The 13,754-nt window shown below is 38.6% G+C and overlaps 1 protein-coding gene and 2 pseudogenes across 2 annotated transcripts in view; 1 reads left to right on the top strand and 2 right to left on the bottom strand.

The window, feature by feature from the left end:
• The window catches only part of LOC144650658 (guanylate-binding protein 2-like), a 27,915-nt pseudogene extending 14,240 nt beyond the window's left edge, over nt 1–13,675 (bottom strand). Inside the window, exon 1 of the transcript XR_013570158.1 lies at nt 13,579–13,675. The product of XR_013570158.1 is annotated as a guanylate-binding protein 2-like (transcript). The remainder of the gene's footprint in view (nt 1–13,578) is intronic.
• On the bottom strand, nt 6,225–11,581 carry LOC144647978 (uncharacterized). Its single transcript, XM_078507638.1, has 5 exons — nt 11,538–11,581; nt 10,925–10,982; nt 10,169–10,291; nt 6,917–6,964; nt 6,225–6,527 (listed from the first exon to the last, which is right to left on the bottom strand). The coding sequence occupies exons 1-5, from the start codon at nt 11,579–11,581 to the stop codon at nt 6,276–6,278; spliced, it is 525 nt and encodes a 174-aa protein (XP_078363764.1). The 3' UTR covers nt 6,225–6,275.
• Nucleotides 11,880–12,432, top strand: LOC144647977 (uncharacterized protein KIAA1958-like; annotated as a pseudogene).
• Nucleotides 13,676–13,754: the final 79 nt, after the last annotated feature.

Genomic DNA, 13,754 nt, shown 5'->3' with positions numbered 1-13,754 from the left:
CGGACAAGTCACGCAATGATGGTCACGGAATTCAAGGCATGCAAATGCCGGGGGCTCTTTTTCTCGAATTTTATAAAATTTGCATTTATTGTAAAAGATAAGTGACAGGAGCATTTTGTTATGATGTTTTCACTTTTACGCAGTTTTAGTCATTTCGGGTTGTTCTTTGGAATGGACTGCCACCTAAATTACGTAAGCCATTAACCCTTACAAGGTTTACAGACCTTTACAATTAGGGAATCAATGACATATTCCTTAACAGGCACTCACACGGAAAACACGTAAACCAGTATTTAGATTTTTTTATCTCTTTTTTTCCGATGGTTTTTTTTTCACCATGTGTAAACAAAGTTTTGTCTATGTCTACATATACCGTAAGATCTTCACTTCACTTCACTTCACTTGTCCCCTGGCGCCAAGTTGGCGCATAGGGCCTCACCGTAAGATCTTATTAATCTTATAATCGCTTATTTAATTCATTGTGTCTAGATACCCGGCAGCCGGGAAGTGTTTTCAAAATACTACATACCCGGCAGTCTGAAATTATTCTAGAATTTCCACGGAAAAACCAATCCAATCCTCCTCAAAACTATAGATCTTTGCTTAGAAATGCCAAGCGATTTCCATTATAGTTTTGGCTTTGTGTTTGAGGAAATTTTTGAGCTTGGGCATACCGTGACAAAATCTTGATTCTTCGACACATAGTAAACACTTAGAAAAAATTCGTACTCTGACTCCGGTGTCAACTCTTATAGAATAATTTCTACAAAAACTGAAGTTGAAACCCTGCGAGAGTATTCGATATTTGCTGAGAAATGCGAAGCGATTCTAAATAATGTTTTGCTTTTGTTGTGGACGAGTTTCCCTAATGGTCGCGGGTCGCGGGTCGCGGGTTTCAAGTCGCGTGTCGCGGGTTTTAAATAAGTCGCGGGTTTTGAAAAAGTCGCGGGTTTTGAAAAAAGTCGCGTGTTTTTAAAAAGTTGCGAGTTTTCAATAGAATGCATTTATTTCTCAGTAGAATTGATTCAAACAAATTTAAACCGGTTGCAAAGACTCCGGTTTTAAAATGATCGCGTTTTCTTCGGAACTACGTTACGAAGTAACGTTGCGAGTTCAGAGTTAGACAATCAAATTGCGAACTTCGGAACAAACTTCCCAAACTTTGCCGACTGAACTTCTGAACTTCCCAAGTTTGCAAGTTGAGGAGGAACGAGACACCTTACAAAGTGGTGGCAGAAATATTTCAGCGATTCTAGCTGTTCGAGTTTCAAAATAGTTGTTTGAACAAGCACGGCGTCGGTATCAACGTTCTGACCTACAGTAAGTATAAGGATAAGGATTACATATACCGTCCGTTGCATCACGTCCTGAAAAAAACAACATGTTCAAATTGGGTATCAAACATTGCATGATTTGCAATCAAGCTTTTAAGTTTGAAAACAACGTTGCGCGCGAGCGATCATGAAGTTGAACCAAAGTATTCATGATTGAACGCGTACGGTTGATAAATATATTTTACTAGTATTCTGTGGCAAAAACTATTTAAAATATTTTTAACTGGCGCAGATTTTAAAAACCCTTCTGTAGTTATGTTGACAGAAATGGTTTTGCTTCGCTAAATCATCGGAAGAAAACACGTACCATAAAAATAGAATTGAGCCGTAAACGTGTCGCGACTTTTAATTCAAATTTGTCTGACTCTTTTGCATTTGCATAAAATTAATTTCACGTGAAGATCGGTAAAGCCGTCCAGTTTCATTCGGTTTACAAACGCAGAAGACTTGACATTGAAGTTAAAGTCTCACAAAAATTTTAAAGATGTATTTGCTGTATATAAAAAGTTAAATTTGACCAAATTTCAGCCGACGTAAAATTTATTTATCGACAGATCGCTCATGCGAAACGACGTCAGGCTCTTCAACTTCACTGAACCAAATATTTTGTAACTCTAGCCACTGGAATCGCTGAAACATTACCGCTGCTGCCATGTTTTCTTCACCTGAATTTCCGACATGAACATGACTTTCGAGCAACATGTCTTGTTCCTCCTCAACTTGCAAACTTAGCCGGACCAAAGTTGGGGAGTTTGTTCCGAAGTTCGTGATTTGATTGTTTAACCCGCAAAGTAATTGGCTACTTTGTAACGTAGTTCCCAAGAAAACGAGTTTAAATTTGTTTGAATGAATTTTACTGAGAAATAATCGGTTTCTATCGAAAACTCGCAACTTTTTAAAAACACGCGACTTTTTTCAAAACCCGCGACTTTTTCAAAACCCGCGACTTATTTAAAACCCGCGACACGCGACTTGAAACCCGCGACCCGCGACCCGCGACCATTAGGGAAACTCGTTGTGGACGAATTCTCTTGGCTTCGGCGTACTATAAAATCCTCGACTCACGGGCACGGTTGTTCAAAAAACTAGATACCCGGCAGTCAAAAATTCATGAATAATCAATACATTCAATATCCACAAAAATGATCATTGAAACCTAGCTCCCGAGAGTATTTCAGTATTTCAATTTTCGGTCGGAAATACCAAGCGAGTTTTAACAATGTCAGTTTGGTTTTGCACAAATTGTACGAGCTTTATGTGACTCACGGGCACGATTTTTCAAAGACTACATCCCGGGGGGGGGACTCGCATATGAAAGTGACGGGGATGCTCGTCGTCTCGCTTAGGGGTGTAAATTTCGGATTTTTGGTCTCGCTTAGGGTGTTCCGGAAAAACGCCAATATTTTTAGCCAAAATGGACTCGCTTAGGGTTACACACGAAAAAATATACAAATACAAATTCTATTCTTAGTTTTTTGGTATCTTTTAGGGGTCAAGAAAAGCTTGAGCCACACCCAGATTGGTCTCTTTTAGGGGTTCTTTTCAAAATTTCCGACGAGCATCCCTGTCCGTTTCATATAGGAGTCCCCCCCCCCCCCGGGGACTACATACCCGGCAGTCGCGCGAAAACCAACACCACGTGCCACCTTTGTCACGCCACTAAAGTGTCACACCGGAAGTTACATCGGTGGCGGACTTTCGTCACCGAACGCTCAAGCGTTTTGTAGCTATTTTGTACTACTTTGCCGAGGCAATTGTTGAGGCCTTAAGTTGAAAAATCGCTTGGTATTTCTACACCGACATCTCAGCAGGTTCAAATGGAAATTTTGATGGAAAAACGGGAAGCATTTTTGACTGCCGGGTATGTAGTCTTTGAAAAATCGTGCCCGTGAGTCACATAAAGTTCGTACAATTTGTGCAAAACCAAACTGACATTGTTAAAACTCGCTTGGTATTTCCGACCGAAAATTGAAATACTGAGATACTCTAGGGAGCTAGGTTTCAATGATCATTTTTGTGGATATTGAATGTATTGATTATTCATGAATTTTTGACTGCCGGGTATCTAGTTTTTTGAACAACCGTGCCCGTGAGTCGAGGATTTTATAGTACGCCGAAGCCAAGAGAATTCGTCCACAACAAAAGCAAAACATTATTTAGAATCGCTTCGCATTTCTCAGCAAATATCGAATACTCTCGCAGGGTTTCAACTTCAGTTTTTGTAGAAATTATTCTATAAGAGTTGACACCGGAGTCAGAGTACGAATTTTTTCTAAGTGTTTACTATGTGTCGAAGAATCAAGATTTTGTCACGGTATGCCCAAGCTCGAAAATTTCCTCAAACACAAAGCCAAAACTATAATTGAAATCGCTTGGCATTTCTAAGCAAAGATCTATAGTTTTGAGGAGGATTGGATTGGTTTTTCCGTGGAAATTCTAGAATAATTTCAGACTGCCGGGTATGTAGTATTTTGAAAACACTTCCCGGCTGCCGGGTATCTAGACACAATGTATTTAATTCCATCCAAGTCATATCATTTATTCACAGTTATCATTTTCGTCACGTGATCTTTCCAGTTATGGCGGGAGAACATGTGCCACAAATAAGAACCTTGTTTGAAACCTTGTTCGTCGCGACATGTCACGAGTCTCCCATAGCTCGGCTCCCGCTCGGTAGACAATCGTTTGAAGTCTTTGAAGAAAACGCCGTCGCCGTTACAGCAAGGCGCCCAAAAGTGTGACCACTTTTAATTTATTCACATTCTTCCGTGCAGATTTAATCCAATCAGAAGTCAACTGGAACCTGTCCTTGGCTTTTGATTGGATGGTGGTTGCACGAAAGAATGTGAATTAATTAAAGGTGGTCACACTTTTGGGCGCCTTGCTGTAACATGCTGACGTGACAAGAGACAAGACCTGACACAACAATGCTTACATGTGTGAGCTTAGTTTGTGTTCTTCACTGTTTAGATGGTCGGAGAATTTATCATGTCCACCAGCCCTGAATTTATTCCTTGTTAACGATGTATATTTTAAAAGAACAGAATATTTTGCCAAGTTATTGCAGTAACATGATAATACATAGCAAGAAATGTTAACTTTTTACGTGAACAAATAATAATTCACTCCAATCAGTATTAAATCTGTTCAGTCTAACTTGGAAGAATAGGTGAAATACAGGAAATCTAAGCTGGTCTTAGCTTAGCCTGCGCGATCGCGAGAAGGCCGCGCGAGGAAAAAATCGATTTTTTTTTTCCTCGCGTGGCCCTCTCGCGCCTTTCGCGTTTTTCCCATACGCGCGCTACAAAAACTACTCAGACGCCTGCTACGCAGGCTAGTCTAAGCTATTCACCCCAAATACATTATTTCTCCTTGGACGTCATTGATTAAAAAAATGAAATTTAAAACTAAACAAAAGTTGCGTTATGTTGCAACGTGACAATCACAACAGGGTGTATGATACTACCATGAGCCAGGTTAATCCCTGAGGTAAATCGCTGGGTTTTTTTCTTTTCCAAATCTAAGAGAAATTATAAGATGTAGTTTTTCTCTTTCGGATATACTTTGTATTACTCCGTTTTAGCCCGAGTGTACAGTTGAACCTCTCTAATCATACGGACACCGAAGGAACAGAGCACTGAGTGTCCGTGTTAGAGAGGTGTCCGTATTAAAGACGGTCTCCACTATAACGTCACTTTTATGACTGCACTGACAGCTTGAAGTGTTCAGTAACTAAAAAGAGGCCCACACATGTCTTTTAACTCCATCTAAATTGATTAATATGCAGCATTGGGACGTACTGTCTATCAGTAGAGTACTACATTGTACATTGCAGCTACATGTACTGCATACAAATCACTGTTTTCAAACAAAATGACCTTCAACGCAATACTGCATGTAAAAAATAACATTAAGCACAATTCAGAAAACCCCTAAGATGAAAACAAGTGTTGTTGTTTTTATAACTACACACTGGAAATTGTATTACGAACTCAAATACCATCGCCCGATCACCGGATTGTCCGTAAAAGAGGTCAGGTTTGAATTTGCTCCATGGGGCCGAGATTTAGTGTCCGTTGTCCGAATAAGAGAGGGTCCGTGTAACAGAGATGTTTTTCTGAAGAAAATGTGAGAATTTTGTCGGGACATCGGAGATTGTCCGTATCAGGGAGGCCGGTCCGTACGTAGAGGTTCGACTGCATTTTGTTCTTGTTCTGTGCGATTTCTTCTTGAGCTACTGACTGATTTTAAGAGCCACCAATTCAATTCAGTTAAATCAAACCTGGGCTATGTCAAATTCGCCCCACTAATTTTAATATCAGTAAGCGAGCACCTTCACTGCCGCGCCGCAAAATACATTCTTCGTCCACAAAGAAGGAATGACTGGAATGCGCATCCCGGCGGTCTTACAAGGCGAGAATCTCTGGAATGGTTACAAAGATTCACATCTTCTCATGTCAGTTGACACCATCACGTGATTATTTATTTATAAATTTATTTATTTATCGTATTTTTATATATATAATTCTTACCTCCTACAATTTCGCGGTTAGCACACGTAACAAGGTTTTACTTAAAGTGGTTTTTAATTGCGTTTAGAATTCAATTCGTTTCTACGGGAAACTGCTAGTAAGCATTGATTGTTCTTTTCATTTTTCATCAGTTTTCAATCATAATTTGTGAACCCTCCAACGCTTCCTTCTTACAAGGTACAAAACGTGTAAACATTACAACATGTTATAAACCAAGTTTTCTGCGAACCAAAGGACCTCCTGAGCTAGATTCACACGTACTGCCAAGTTCTTTGGCCTATCTTCTCCCAGTAAGGCCTAATGAAACATTTTCAAGAACAGTAGTAGTCGTAATAAACGTACACAGCTCTACACATACTACTAAGTACATGTGTCTTTAACTGACACTCATGTAGTTTCGCTCAGTATATTACATTCTCCTGAGCCTGACTCGCAGATTATTGATGGTTGCCTCTTGTTCTTGTTGTTGTCGTCTAGCTGTCTCTATCTGAGCTTGTAGTTCTCTTTGTTGTCGTAAATATCTTTCCCTTTCTGCTGCCGACCTTTCCCTCGCTGCTAACATGGCGGCTTCTGTCTGCTCTCTTTGTGTTCGCATTTGTTTTTCGATCATGCGTTTAAGCTCTCTTTCTTCTTCAATGTGCTTCTCTTCCAACTGGGCAATCTGAGAGAAATAAATCATGATTTAAAGGACAAGTTGCTTTTTTAGTTCTTTCGACATGAGAAGTTCCGCTGATCTCCGCTTCTTGTCAGCATATAAACATAAAGGTCCGAATAAGTGGTGCTAGAATTGTAGACATACTTAAACTTTCTTAAACGCAATAACACGCGCTATTTCTTTAAGGTACTCTGTAAACAAACTAGTTGTCCCGGCCGGCCTCTTCCACAAACTAGCTTTTTGAAAAATAGCTTTAGCTAAAGTGGTACAACAATTTGGATAATCCTACCCTGTGGTCTTAGGAAAACAAAATCACTCAATGCATTAATTTAGGAGTTTAGCAGTGTGTCAGTATACAGGCAAGTAAGGGATCTCTTTTAATTAGCAATACTTACCTTGTCTTCGATATCCTTTCTACTTTCCGCCAAATGTTCGTTTTCAAGCTAGAAAAAAACAACAATGACGCCGTGAGATATTCAGGTTCAGAATGAGTTGCTAATCAACTCAGTGTAAAGGTGAACAACGAAATTCTTCCAAAATTTAGATTTGTATTTGTTTGAATGATACTAATAAATACGCCTCATTGGTGCTTTTCCTTGCACGGCACTGTACTGCACTGTGCCGTGCCGTGCTGCGCTCAGTGTGCCGTGCCGTGCAGTGCGCGCCATGCGCATGCTGAACTGTGCTGTTCTGTACTATTCGGTACTGCACTGCACTGCAATGCCATGCAATACACTGTACTATACTCCAGCAAAATCAGCACAGACAGGAGCCGATGAACTCAAAACCACAGATCTTGATCGTACAGCAAAAGAATCATTACTTATTCTTTGTCAGTTAGTGAATACTGTCCCTCACATACCTCAACTGAGAGTACTCATGAAAAAAACTCGGAAAATGGAAACTATTGAAAAATACGATATGCTGTGTCCAGTTAAGCCTGGTTCTCATATGATCGTCCCGATCGTCTCTGTCGCTTCTGTCGCTTCAAAAAGTTTGCTTGCTCCAATCACCTCAGACTTTGCAAACGACAGAAGCGACAGAGACGATCGGGGCGATCATATGAGAACCAGCCTTTAGAACAGTTCTGCTACTTTGCAATAATAATAAGCAAGCATCTTTATCGACTAAACAAGACGCCTAAAGCTTAATGCTTAAAACCGGGCGGTTGATGTTTAACTACTTTATTAGACAAGTACAGCAAAAACTTTTAAATACCATTTAATTTATATTGAGTAACACGCAAGTCTGTGGATTGCTTGTCCATGCTTGGACAAATTCCTGCTTAGGCCTTCAAATTTTTATTTTTCTTCCGAATACTGAATAACCTAGGTATTGAAAACGTTTTGTGTGCAATCTTGAATAAATGAACTCAAACCAGTTAAATGGCAGTACAAATGATCTCCGACCGAAACAAACAAACAATTTCGTTAAAAACTAAGACGTGTTTTTACATGTAAACATTTTTAGAAATGTACCACACCAAAAAAATGGGAATAAGAACAAGATAAGAAAGCTTTTCAGCTTTCAAACATGCAAGCTCTTCACGTCAATTTTGGGAAGCAGTCACGCAAACGCAAGTTCTTGATTGCGTGATTCATTGCAGGTCATTTCTCCATCGCCGTTCGGTTCCGACTGAAACTCAAAACCCTTGAATGAAAAACAAAAAATATATATTTTATATTCCTCGCTTAAAAGAGCGGAGTAACCAGAAAATTACAGTATTGGCTCCTGCTCGAATAAAACGAGTAACATAAATAATAAAAAAAACGAATAAAACGAGTCAAATATCAAGAATAACAGAAAAATTTCTAAACAAAATTACAAAAGAAAATAAAAAGACTTAAAAAGGGCATGCATTAGACCACATGTATTAGATAACAGATGCTGTTTAAAATCTTAACTAAATGTGAAAAAAAAGATTCAAGATGAGGCGAAGAAACATTTGAATTGCATTAAAAATTTTGAATCCTTAAAAGCAGTGAAAATACTGATGCCGTGATAAAATTTAATTAATTATACGCGCCGAAGGGCAAGTTTTCATTTTTGCCGTCTATTATTTCACACGATGGCTTTACCGATTTACATTCCATTCTAGTTTGAAGAAATTATTATATTATTACTTTGCATTTCCATTTTGTTTTGTGAGTTCTTGAAAAGCGTGCAAGTAAAGTTTTTACATCAAGAACAAAATAAGGTTCTTTTGTTGTGTAAACATTCAATTCGTCTGTGACACACGACTTTGTCGGCCCAACTGTACACGGATGGAAATAGACAAAATGGACACAATTCTTGCTAAATGAAAAGCATCTTCAAAGTAGAGTCTGGAGCCGTTTTTAAATGCAGGAGCTTGCTGCAAAAACATCGACCTCAGCGACCTGTCGAAACAATCACCGGTTTCGGACTCCAGTACTCGCTTGAGTTGAACGCTTGAATAAAAACACAAAAATATATCTTTCACGTTTAACAGAAATCGGGGTATTAGATAAAATTTTAATTGCTCCTGCTGAGTAAATATCAAAAGTGCGGGATCTGAATCCTGGCCAAGAAAGCGGCCGAGTGAACTACTACGACAAATAACGCAAATATGTAAACATCAACATGGTGCCTCAATCTATAAATAGATGCCGTGTTCGTTTCAAAAGCCCAAAAAGGCAACTATTAAATACAAATGTGAAAAAATAAAAAAGAACATGAAAACGTTTTAGATGAATTTTTATTCAAGATGGGGTCAAGAAACATTTTAAAAGGCAAAAAGATTTAGAAAATTTCAAAAACGTGAAATTTTGCATGCCGTGGTAGAATTTAATTACATGTATTAAATTACCCGCGCCAAGATTTCATTTTCATTTTGCAGACCATTTGTTTTACTTGCTGGCTTTGCGGATACCTTCACAAATACCATCATAGTTCGTAGAAATACTATACATTACCATTTTGTTGACTGAAGTCTTGGGAAGTGTGTAAGTAAAGCTTTTACATCAAGAACAAAAATAAGATTATTTCGCTGTGCAAACATTCAATCGTCTCTGATACGCGACTTTGCCGGCTCAACTGTACACGGATGAAAATGGACACAATTTTTTCTATTAAATGAAGAGCATCTTCAAAGTATTCCGGCTCAAAAATTCTCTGGCTACCAGCCCTTTTTTTAAAAGCAGTTATGCGTGAAGCTTGCTGCAAAATCATTGCGTGACTGACGTAGCAGTTTTCAAAAAAAAAATAATAATTGCTTGGACGTGTCAAAAAAATCACCGGTTTCGCAAACCAGTACTCAAACGCTTGAATAACACAAAAATATATATTTCACGCTAAGAGAATTGAGGGTATTAGATAAAATTTAAAATAGGAGAGTGATTTAATAGCTTCTGCCGAGTAAACATCAAGGGTGCGTGATTTGAATCCTCACCAAGAAAGTGGCCGAGCGGGTCTGGAACGATTTACCGACAAGACTACTACTACTACTACTACGACGAAAAAATTCCGGGCGATTTATGAACCGGGCCGGCCCAGTCTCCCCGCCCGGTTAATAAAGGTAGGCGACAATTGCTGGCCATCTAGCTCCTCGCTTTTATACACAAACTAAGCAGCTGAGCAGATTCCTAATTCACTGCTGAACAAAAACTGATGATAGTATTCAAACTTACTCGAATTTTTTCTGTCTCTTCAGCCTCAGCTTCTCTCGCTGCTCTCTCGGAGGCGATTTGCTTGAAATGCAACCTCCTTGTCTTGCGTTGAGCCAGATGTTCTTTCAACTCTTCAAAGCGTTGCTGATGTTTGAAAGAAAACAACTTCAATTATATCACCAAACTAACTAAAAATTATTGTGTGTAGTGTTGTAAACAGTTAGGAAAGACAGCTGACTTACTCTTGTTTCGTTCTTGTTGCAAATTGTTTTTTAATAAAGAACTTTTTAAAACGACTGGGTCAGTTCGCCAGCTAGTAAAAGAAATCTTCGTGGGCTGGCAAAAGCTGCTCTTTCTTCTTGTGCTTTTGCTTATGCCTATAGTATAACTGTTTATGTAGCGGTGATTCTTAATTAGGATGGCAAATAGGTCGCGGATCTAGGGAAGGTCGAGCAAGGGGCCTGGTGGGCCAGGGGCCAGGGGCCAATACTTATTTTTGGCAAAAGACATTTTTGGGGAGGGGGGCTTCCCCTGTTAAAAACTTTTCGTGGGTGTACATACACAAAAGGCCCCTTCCCCCCTCTAGTTCAAGGTCTGAACATGCCATTGCATAAGATGAACGAGTTTGTTTGTTCTTGTTATCCGTTTATGCCTATGCGTGTGCTTTTGCTTGTTTCTTGTGCTTTTGCTTGCGCTTATGCTCTATAAAAACAAGCCCTTTATGAGCTAGCTAGTTGTATTAATCTTGTAACAATTAAACAAAAACATTGTCCGTACCAGTTCATAGATGTATGCTAAGTTGGAGCACAAACTCTTGGCTCCAGGAGCCTGTTGGCTGAAGTCACAGTCAACTTAATAACGCCTGTACTATTCGTATAAATGGGTTTCAGTTTTCAAAAGAAATTATTTTGATGTAATAAAACTGATGTAAATGCATTTTGTTGGGTTCGTGGCATTTTGTTGGTTTTCTTGAATTTACTTGGATTAACCTACAGAAGAGATCAAAACTCCAGCACACAATGAATAAAAAGCACTGAGCACCTCAAAAGTTTTTTCTCATTTTTGATGTTTATAACAACGAAGAAAATTAATGTAAAAAAGCAAACTGAAACATCAAATGTTTAATTCAAGAACTATCCTCATTTCCAGAAGATTTTTCCAATCAGCGCAAGACGAAGACATTTAAAAGGCGCAACAAAATAAACTTCCCATAAGATTTATTTTCGGAAAAATCTGTTTTCATGGGCAAACCATTGCTATTTTGGTATAAAAAATGAGACAACTTAGTGCTTATTAGCTCAATGCATGTCAGCCGAAATAAAACTAATGTAGTTAACAAACCAACAAAGGAAACTATGTTTATGGTCGATATTTCCGAAAGTAATAGCACCACAAAATAAACTGAAGTGTTTCGCTTCTAATGAAAGGAAACATTTTGGTCTCCTTTGTATTTATTAGTTCTGAACGAGGCATACCCTTATTACTACACCCCTCACTATATGAAAGGGACTTTTATTACATAGGTACTGAGATTTACTCATGAAAATCGTAGGGAGTAAAAATCGTACTGATTCAGAGCTTAGCCAATCAGGAGCACGAACGACAAAATTTCATTGTGAAAAAATATCGTTCGTCCAATTAGCAACGCGAACGACGAATTTTCACTGGTGAACGTATTGAAGGAAACGTCATCCCACAGCCGTTGCTGACAAGAAAACCCGCGCTTTGAAAAATGGCCGAGGGAAGGTTTGCTTCTGTTTCTTCAGTTAAAGAATTCATTTCAGAACAGGAAAACAAAAACACCGCTCAAAAAACTGAACGAGATGTAAAATTGCTTGAAAGATTTTTGATAACGAAGAACGAAGACAGAAAAATAGAAGATATTTCGGCTGTTAAGCTGAATGAATACATCAGCCAATTCTTCATTGCCGTCCGCACCAAAGATGGAAATAAATACGAGCCGACTTCTCTTCGAAGTTTAGTGGCTAGCTTCGCAAGACACCTGAAGAAAAAGAGCTATTCTGTAAGTATAATCGTATAATCAACGACTTGGTGTTTGACAAAACCAGGAAAGTTCTACAGTCTAAACAAAAGCAGCTAAAAAGCAAGGAAAAGGAAATATACCGAAAGCGTCGGTAGCTTTGACAAGCGTAGAGTTGAAAATATTGTGCGAGAAGGGTTTGCTCGGTATGTGTAGTCCCGAGGCACTTCTAAACACGCTCTGGCTAAACTACACTCTTCACTTCGGACTCCGTGGGTGCCAAGAACATCTTGATATGTGCTGAGGAGTAAGCTACTGAAAACGGCAAGCGGAGTCGAGTACTTGGAGTTCAATGAAAGACAAACAAAAACTAGAACGGGATCAGACTGCAGCGATGTCAGAACCGTACCGCCGAAAATGTTTGCGACCGACGGAAAATAAATTAACTGAAATAAATTGTGATTTATCTTCTTAACTTAACTTTGTTATTGGTATGGCTTCCTTTATTAACAGACATTTGACTTAACTAAAAAATGTTGAATGCTGCAGATCTTTGATTTACTCAGTTGTTGAGCACTTGAATGGCTTTACAGTGTCATTTATTTGTGCAAATAAATTTGTCTCCCACTCAGTAGCACGGAAAAGAAAATCTCAGTACCTATGAAATAAACATATTACAGCATGGAAAATGCTTTGTACGATTTTTATTCACTCGTTGATACGTATCAGAAAACTCACTCGTTCGCTACGCTCACTCGCTCGTTTTCTGACACTACTCAACTCGTGAATAAAAATCGTACGCGCGCATTTTCCATGAAGTAATCTCTATTTAAGAAATTTTCTTTCTGTCTCTTTTCTTCTATTATTGTAGCATATAAAGTTTCTACATTCCTGGTTTAGCCAAAACTTTACGAATTTATAACTTTTGGAGGAAGAGTTTCACAGCTCTGAAAGAAATAAATGCACTTCATTCATAGATCACAGAGCTCTCCCTATTGCATTGCGCTGTAGCCTAAAACAAACGTTACAAATGGTTTAAGCGACTTGAGAATTTTTCTTCAAATCGCCACTATTTATATTAGTCATAGCGACAATTTGACCTTGATTTTCTTTGAATAAACACTGAACAACCATCGGCGGATGTTGTAGTAAATCATTAAAAGTTCTACCGTACGAATTAACTCAATTCTTTTGAAGTTTCATTTAAATTCACTGTAACGTAGTCTGTCTTTTGAAGCTTTTGATATTAATTTTATTCACAAATATTTGTTTTGAGACATACGACAAATTTGCAACCGAACAATTATGAATGTTCATAACACAGCATTTTTCCTTTCATTCACACTACTCGCGACATTGTTTTAAGCAGTTTATTGGAAACAGTGCCAAGTATTAGTAGGTATAAAACAAAAACAGTTAACTAAAAAGTCAACAAAAATAGAGCACTTACATGGTAATCAGTGTGCAAGTCAATGTTAGTTCCACGTGCAGCTGTACACAACTCCTCGGCTTCTTTCTTTGTCATCTTAACACCATACAGGTACAGGTTCAGGTTCTTCAGTTTAGGAACACTGCTGAGATGCTGAATCAGAACACTGACTCCTCGGCCAAGTGGATTGGACTCTA

The sequence above is a fragment of the Oculina patagonica genome, chromosome 4, assembly GCF_052425735.1.
Source record: "Oculina patagonica isolate OP01 chromosome 4, crgOcupat, whole genome shotgun sequence".
NCBI lineage: Eukaryota > Metazoa > Cnidaria > Anthozoa > Scleractinia > Oculinidae > Oculina > Oculina patagonica.
The sequence above is the reverse complement of the archived record's forward strand: the minus strand, read 5'-3'. Positions and strand labels throughout refer to the sequence as shown.

What these genes read in the sequence shown, in the direction of transcription:
- LOC144647978 (XM_078507638.1), bottom strand. Translation starts at nt 11,581, where the DNA reads ATGTTTCCTTTCATTAGAAGCGAAACACTTCAGTTTATTTTGTG. An exon ending in ACACTTCAGTTTATTTTGTG is followed by an intron (nt 10,983 to 11,537) that starts GTGCTATTACTT and finishes CTGTGACTTCAG; the next exon opens with CCAACAGGCTCCTGGAGCCA. An exon ending in AAGAGACAGAAAAAATTCGA is followed by an intron (nt 6,965 to 10,168) that starts GTAAGTTTGAAT and finishes GTTTTTTTCTAG; the next exon opens with CTTGAAAACGAACATTTGGC.